Here is an 8458-nt window from a genome sequence, read left to right as displayed (position 1 = left end):
GGCTCCCAAAGGGATAGCTAGGTCTAATGGTCACAAACTTCTAGAAGGCTGATTCAGACTTGATATTAGGAAAAACCTCTTTACAGTCAGTGTCCAAGGTGGTGTAAGCATCTAGTCTGGACTCATTCAAAAGGCATTTAGATGTTTATCTTGCTGGGATCATTTGATCCCTGCAGACTTCCTCCCTTTGGCAGGGGGGCTGGACTCGATGATCTCATGAGGTCCTTTCCAGCCCCTGATGTCTATGAAACCTCCATATACAGTACAAGGTCCTTTGGGTGAATTTGATATCTTTTGTTAGACCAGCTTAAATAGTTAGACTTTTTTTTAGCAAGCTTTTCGGTTTAAAAACCCTTTATCAGGCTGAGGAAGTCTCTGCAGTTAGTGTGTGCTCTTCCTGGATGGAATGGAAATATCTCAGATTCACCCAAAGAACCTTGTCTGCCTATGTCCTTAGACCAACATGCCTACAGCTTACACCCCCATATACAGTACTGCTGTTAACAAGGATGAGTCTCTGGAGACATAAATCCAGTTTGAGAACTGAAACTAAGTATCACAGAGATGCTTAATGGGATCTTCTAGACTGAGCGCTGAGTCCCACTGGGTAGAGTGGTTTTCTTTAATCTTTACTAATCTATAGACAAGCCTCTGGGAACCCCATAAGATTGGGCTCCTAATATAGCCCATGACCTGTTGTGACCTATTTATAAAACTTTTCTAAAAAGCTTACGCGAATATATTGTCTCAACAAGTATATTATTAGAAGTTATCATCCCTAGTCCATGATGATATTTTAAAGTTTTAACATCTCTTAAATGAAAACTATCTTTATATAGGTTTTTTTAAAAAGCATTTTAACAAAATACGATTAAATAATAAAAAGAAAGATTTAAATAGAATCCAATTTTTCATTAAAAAAAGAAATATTTGACTCTTATTCACCCTGCCAGACCACTTCAGCAGATGCTGTGCCAGGAGGTGCAAAGTGTAGAGAATTTTTTTGGCAAAAAATCAGGTTGCTCTAACAAAAGTTATCATCTCTCCTACGAGTCCTGATTGAATGCAAGGGAGAAGAGTCTTGCAGGTGCCCCGCCCAGGGGGTGTCCCTGCAAGCCCCGAAACCTTGACCCCCCTCCACCCTCCAGGGGGCAGCAGAGGGCCCCGCTGGTGGCAGCGCCTACACTAGCCAGTTCTCGAGCATGGCGCCAGCGCTCCGGCTCTCTCCAGCCAGGAGGGCTGGGCCGGGCGGACCGCGCCGATCCCCAGTCGCGTCGCGCTGATGTTACGCCGCGGCGCCATCTTCGGTCGCCATAGCAACGGGCCCTGGCAACCCTGGGACGCCGCGCGGCCCCCGCGCCAGCCATGGCGCTGCCGGACGACCGCAGGCGCCGCTTCCTGGCCGCCACCGCCGCCAACTTCTTCGGGCTGGAGCCGGGCGCCACGGCAGCCAGCCTGGGCGCCAGCCCGCCGCTCGCCCGCTTCCTGGACGACAGCGGCGAGTTCCTCCTGGCCTTGCGGCCCGCGGGCGACCGCCTCGCCGCCTCCAACCAGGTACCGGCCCAGGCGGAGTGGGAGGACACTGCTCGGCCTCGCCGGCTCCTGGGACTCTGAGGGGCTGCCTGTTGTGCTCTGCGGCTCTGGCTGCGCTACTCCCCACTCCTTTTTGTTTCTGGACTTCCCATCTGTGTCCCAGTCCATCAAGGCTTATAGTTTTACTTCCCTATAGCATATCCAAAAGGCTCTGAGATTCCCCCATGCCTGAGCCGGGATCTTCCTTCATGAAGCCATGGCCACAGGGGGCATCTTTGTGTTGTCATTTTTTGTCCCAAGTAATCAGTCATTGCATTCTCGGTGGCTTCCTTTGTTAAAAAAGGCTTATAGTTTTCCTAGCAGGCCTAGCCCAATGATACTCTTAGCACGATAACTAGGCCTGTCTCTGAAAGCAGCAGAAGGGTTTTGAGAAAAGTTGTAAGAACCCAGGGTACAGAGTCATAGCAAATCAGTTGGAAGGGACCCCAGGAGGGCATGTAGTCCAGCATTTCCTAACCTGCTGGCCTTTTCTGTCCCACGGCACACTGGCCAAATGCGGGGGGTGGGTGGCCAAATGTGGTGTGTGTGTGTGGGGGGGTCGTTATTGGTGTGGGCCCGGCTGGGGTGCAGTGGCGGCACAGAGCGGTGATGGTAGCACTGGCTGTAGCTGCACCCTGCTGAGAGCTACCTCCTCCCCAAGATTCCACAGCACACCTGGACAGCACACCTGACTGCAGCACACCAGTTGGCAAACAGTGATCTAGTCCACCCCCCTGCTCAAAGCAAGAGCATCGCCAGCTAGATCATCCCAGCCATGGTCTGTCGAGCTGAGCCTTAAAAACCTGCAAGGATGGAGATTCCACCACCTGTCTCAGTAACCCATTGCAATGCTTCACCACCCTCCTAGTGAGAGAGTTTTTCCTAATATCCAACCTAAAGCTCCTTTACTACAACTTGAGAACATTGCTCCTTGTTCTGTTATCTGCGACCACTGAGAACAGTCCAGCTCCATCCTCTTTCAAACACCCCTTCAGGTACTTGATGGCTGCTATTAAATCCCCTCTTAGTCTTCTCTTCTGCAGACTAAATAAGCCCAGTTCCCTCAGCTTCTCCTCAGAAGGCTTGTGCCCCAGCCCCCTAACTGTTTTTGTTGCTCTCTGCTGGACTGTCTCCAGGTTGTCCACATCCTTTGTATGGGGGGGGGCCCAAACTTGAACACAGTACTCCAGATGTGGCCTCACTAGTGTAGAATAGAGGGGAATAATTACTTCCCTTGATCTACTGGCAACACTTCATAGTTTCTAGGGTCAGAAGGGACCTGAGTAGATCATCTAGTCCGACCCCCCTGCCGTGGCAGGAAAGATTACTGGGGTCAAACCCAGCAAGGTGTTCATCTAATCTCCTCTTAAAGACCCCCAGGGTAGGAGCCAGCACCACTTCTCTTGGAAGTTGGTTCCAGATCCTAGCCACCCTGACCGTGAAGTAGCGCCTCCTGATATCTAGCCTAAAAGTAGCGCCTCCTGATATCTAGCCTATTAGTAGCCACTTCTGCTAGTGCAGCCCAGTATGCCTTTAGCCTTCTTGGCAACAACGGCACACTACTGACTCATATTCATCTTATTGTCCACTGTAACCCCAGGTCCTTTTTTGCAGAACTGCTACTTAGTCAGTTGGTCCCAAACCTGTAGCAGTGTATGGAATTCTTCTGTCCTAAGTTCAGGACTTTGCACTTATCCTTGTTGAACCTCATAAGATTTCTTTTCCCCATTCTTCCAATTTACGGAGGTCTCTCTGAAGCCTAGCCCTACCCTCCAGCATATCTACTACATCCCCAGCTTGGTGTCATCTGAATTTGCTGAGAGTGCAATCCATCCCCTCTTCTACATTGTTAGTGAAGATATTGAACAAAACCAGCCCCAGGACCAGATTGGCTGCCAACTAAACATTGAGCCATTGCTTACTACCCGTTGAGCCTGACAATCCAGCCAGTTTTCTGTCCACCTTACATCCAACCCATCCTTCCTCAACTTGCTTGTGGGAGATGGTATCAAAAGCCTTACTAAAATCAAGGTATGTTGTGTCCACTGCTCTCCCCGTATCCACAGAGCCAGTCATGTTATCATAGAAGGCAATCAGGTTGGTCAGGCATGACATGCCCTTGGTGAATCCATGCTGACTGTTCCTGATCACTTTCTTTTTCTCCAAGTGCTTAGAAATGGATTCTTTGAGGACCTGCTCCTTGATTTTTCTGGGGATTGAGGTGAGGCTGACTGGTTTGTAGTTCCTTCTTCCCTTTTTTAAAGATGGGCACTATATTTGCCCTTTTTTATCAATCATCCAGGACCTCCCCCAATTGCCACGAGTTTTCAAAGATCATGGTTAGCAGCTCTGCAGTCACATCAGCCAACTCCCTCAGCACCCTTGGGTGCATCCTGTCTGGTTCTGTGGATTTGTATATGCCCAACTTTTCTAAAACGTCCCTAACCTGTTCTTTCACCACTGAGGGCTGCTTACCTTCTCCCCAAACTGTGCTGCCTAGTGCACTATCTGGAAGCTGACCTTGGTCTTCACAGGCAAGGTAAAAACATCATTGAGTACTTCAGCCTTTTTCTCATCATCTGCTACTAAGTTGCCTCCACCATTCAGTAAGGGACCTACACTTTCCCTGACCTTTCTCTTGTTATTGATATACTTGTAGAAATCTTTCTTGTTACCCTTCATGTCCCTTGCTGGCTGTAACTCCAATTGCACTTTGGCCTTCCTTATTTCATTCCTTCATGCCTGAGCAATATTTTTATACTCCTTCCGAGATGTTTGTCTAAGTTTCCACTTCTTGTAAGCTTCCTTTTTGTGTTTAAGCTCACTGAAAAGTTATTTGCTAAGCCAGCTGGTCACTTGCCACATGCCAGTCTTCCTCCACATTGGGATGGTTTGTTCCTGCACTCTCACTAAGGTTTATTTAAAATACAGCTGGCTCTCCTGGGCTCCTTTTCCCCTCAGACAGGCCTCTCAGCGGATCCTGTCCATCAGTTTCCTGAGGGAGTCAAAGTCTGCTTTTCTGAAGTCCAGGGTTCATACTGTGCTGGTCTCCTTTCTTCCTTTTGTCAGGATCCTGAACTTGATCACTTTGTGGTCACTGCTGCCCGAGTTGCTATGCACTTCTACCCCACCAAGATGTACGAACCCAGGTTATGTATATACACATTCCACCCTTTCATCCTTTCCAAGTTAGCACCAGCTAGTCCCATCCCATATGCACTCCATGGAGTCTAGCAGATGTCATATCATCTTACTGGAAGTGGTGCTGATGACCATGGGATCTGATGTATGGCACAGGGTCCTACGGGCATGTGTAGATAGATCAATGTGTGACACCTTATCCTGGGTTAAGTGTCATAGATTCATAGATGCTAGGGTCGGAAGGGACCTCAATAGATCATTGAGTCCGACCCCCTGCATAAGCAGGAAAGAGTGCTGGGCCTACATTACCCCAGCTAGATACACATCCAACCTTCTCTTGAATACCCCCAGGGTAGGGGAGAGCACCACCTCCCTTGGGAGCCCGTTCCAGACCTTGGCCACTCGAACTGTGAAGAAGTTCCTCCTAATATCTAATCTAAATCTGCTCTCCTCCAGCTTGTGGCCATTATTTCTTGTAACCCCCGGGGGCACCTTGGTGAATAAATACTCACCAATTCCCTTCTGTGCCCCCCGACGAACTTATAGGCAGCCACCAGGTCGCCTCTCAACCTTCTCTTGCGGAGGCTGAAAAGGTCCAGTTTCTCTAATCTCTCCTCATAGGGCTTGGCCTGCAGGCCCTTAACCATACGAGTGGCCCTTCTCTGGACCCTCTCCAGGTTATCCGCATCTTTCTTGAAGTGCGGCGCCCAGAATTGCACGCAGTACTCCAGCTGCGGTCTGACCAGCGCCCGATAGAGGGGAAGTATTACCTCCTTGGACCTATTTGTCATGCATCTGCTGATGCACGATAAAGTGCCATTGGCTTTTCTGATGGTTTCGTCACACTGCCGACTCATGTTCATCTTGGAGTCTACTAGGACTCCAAGATCCCTTTCCACTTCCGTGCCACCCAGCAGGTCATTTCCTAGGCTGTAGGTGTGCTGGACATTTTTCCTCCCTAGATGCAGCACTTTGCATTTCTCCTTGTTGAACTGCATTCTGTTGTTTTCTGCCCACTTGTCTAACCTGTCCAGGTCTGCTTGCAGCTGTTCCCTGCCCTCCGGCGTGTCCACTTCGCCCCATAGCTTAGTGTCATCTGCAAACTTGGACAGATGTCCTGGTGCAAGGTTCTGGTGTGCTAGTGTAGGTGTCTGAACAGATCATGAAATCAGATGTGTGTTATAGTGTCCTAATGTGAGAGTCCATGAACACCATTGTGTCTAGCACATCACATCAGTTACAAGGGCAGTGGTTCCCAAACTTCTGACATCTGTGGCATACTTTTTTCTGGTCTAAAATTAACAGCACACTTTACAGTGGTCCACAGCCCTAATCCCTCCACACAGGACCATCTTGGCTTGAGCCCCATTAAACTGCTTGGGGCTGGTACAGCTGGATCCCCATCCAGTCCATGTTTTTTAGCACACTTCCATGGCACACGCTTTAGAAATCACTGTACTAGGGCCTGTGCACACTATGTATGAAGCATTTTCCAAGGGTAGGCATGTGTAGGGAACAGGTCTCATGGGTGATGTCATCCTGCTGCAAGAGTCTGTGACTTGTGCTACGCCCAACCACAGTTGGGAGTTCTGCACCTAAAGGGTCTCTCAGCCCCTGCAGCTGCTGATTCTGGGTCCTAGCATCACCCTACAGTTGCTCAGAGTCCTGCAGCTGCAGATGTTGGGTCCCAGCAGTGGACCTCTTGGTGCTGGGACCCAGCTGGGTCCTGGCAGCTGCAGGGTGCTGCTGTGATCTCCCAACCCTGGGGATAGAACATAGTGGCTGACATGATCTTCCAGCCTTGGGGGTGAAATGAATAACTGCTGTGAACTTGCAGCCCCAGGGACTTTGTGAACCTCTGAGGCTGGGAGATCATGGCAGCCACAATCTTCCTAGCTGTGGGGGTGTGTAGGAGGGGCAATGGAGAGCCCAGGAGGGGCAATGCAGTCTACTGCATAGTCCCACAGTTGCACCTCCTGGTATGCAAGTGTGGCATGGTGGGAGGTGTGATTGTGTGGATCATGCATTAGATTTCATTGTGCCTTTACCTGTATGAGTAGAGGGGCCTAAGTGTCTGTACAAATAAGGATGTCGAGTGCATGCTGCATGGTGCCGCTGTGTTTGTTGCATGTCAGGTCTGCTCAGTGTGAACTTCTCTGCAGGCTCTGGGGTCAAATGTATGATATGTTGTTCTGGTGCGAGTGCCCAGGAGCAGAATTATAGTAATCCAGTTGGCTATAGCAGAAGCTAGGGTGACCACCTGCCTGTGGCAAGGACGGGACCTTGCTGTGAACTCCCCTAGTGCCCCCTACCTACCGTGTCAAATCGGTTTCAAATGCACCCTCACTATCTCACCCGCCACATCTTTGATGGTAATATTGTTAAAGGGAGGCTGCCTTTTTACCCTCTTTGGCACGGTGCCTTGAGATGTCCCAGTCCATTCCCTGCCTTCGGTGACACGGTGCACTCTAAACTCTGGGGCTACGCGTGGGCTCTGCAGTCACCCAGGCCCTCTCAGGCTCTCTGCCTTGTCTCCGTTACCCGTGCCCTCATGGACGCTCTCTGGCTTGTCTCCCTATCTGCCTGCGCCCTCTCGGGCGCCCCCTAGCTTCCCTCGTGGCTCTTGCCCGCACTGGGGCCTTGCCTTGCGATTCCCACAATTGAGGCTCAGGTGGCCATAGCCGTGCCTGGCCCCCAGACCCTGCACCCTCTCCGGCACCAGGAACCCCGACGCTACTGTGGAGCTCCTATGAGGCCTCCTCCAACCCCTACAGCCTCAGCCAGTCCTCCGGTCTTATACAACAAGAAAACAGAAAACCCACACTCCTGTGTTACAACATAAATTCCAAGCCAACTGGCTAACCTTCATTCATGTCCCTACCAGGGTTTCCTCCACCCAGTAACATCACGCAGAAGTTGCTCAGGCCATCAGGCTTCTCTTCTCTGCCTACTCCCAGCAGAGCTTCCTCTTCCTCAACTGCCAGAGGGGAACTGACCTCCAGCCTCAGCCTGGCTTGTTTATATAGGCCAGGCCCTGCCCCCTTCCGGTCAGCTGACCAAACTGGTTGTCTCGGCAACTCACACCTGTGCTGCCCTGGTGACTGGCAGCTGAGCCTTCCCTTTCTCACCACTAGGGGTCTCTCACGGGTCACTTCCATTTTAGGCACTGGGTGCTTAAGTGCCTTGCAACACACCTCCCCCCCTTTAACTCGAATTCACTGGGTTGAGTCTTCAGTCTTATCCATGTCACCCTCAGTCATTGATCTCTCAGGCCCGGGCTCTTGTTCTCCGGTCTTTTCCAACTCACCCTGGCGGAGGTTTTGAGGCGCCTCCTGCTTTCCTTTTACCCAAGGTGCAACATGTGGGATTTCTTGGGATTTGCCCCGCCGCAGGCAGTCCCCCCATGTTAGCCAACCTTGGTAAATCCCCTTCTCTGACCGTCAAGACCTGGCCTACCTCCTGGGGGTTTCTTCCTCTTGCTCTTCTTGACTGTCCTTGTTCTGTCCCCACATCTCCTGGTCTTCCCTTCTGAAGCTGTCGTGGGGTCTGCCGCCTCTTTATAGACCCTTGGAGATCCTGGATCCTTCCCCAGATCTCCTATAGCTGGTCTAGTGCTTTCTGGGCATACTCTTTCTCCAGAATTCTACTTTCTCCTGCCCCATAGACTCTCCTCGGGGTCCCTTATAGATTTTTACATAGGCTACCCCTCCTACCTTCTCTTCAATGATATTCCTCAGTGACCACC

At 50.7% G+C, this 8458-nt stretch overlaps 1 protein-coding gene across 3 annotated transcripts in view; it reads left to right on the top strand.

The window, feature by feature from the left end:
* The first annotated feature begins 1194 nt into the window (after positions 1–1194).
* Positions 1195–8458, top strand: part of DYNC2H1 (dynein cytoplasmic 2 heavy chain 1) — a 464482-nt gene continuing 457218 nt past the window's right edge. For all 3 annotated transcript variants that reach the window (XM_090030141.1, XM_090030133.1, XM_090030125.1), the window contains exon 1: positions 1195–1554. In XM_090030141.1, coding sequence (XP_089886267.1) covers positions 1366–1554 — 189 coding nt within the window. In that variant the 5' untranslated portion in view covers positions 1195–1365. The remainder of the gene's footprint in view (positions 1555–8458) is intronic.

The sequence above is a fragment of the Crocodylus siamensis genome, chromosome 1 (assembly GCF_052110815.1).
Source record: "Crocodylus siamensis isolate JL-2025a chromosome 1, ASM5211081v1, whole genome shotgun sequence".
Lineage (NCBI taxonomy): Eukaryota > Metazoa > Chordata > Crocodylia > Crocodylidae > Crocodylus > Crocodylus siamensis.
Note: the sequence above shows the minus strand (reverse complement) of the source record. Positions and strands in the feature narration are given on the sequence as shown.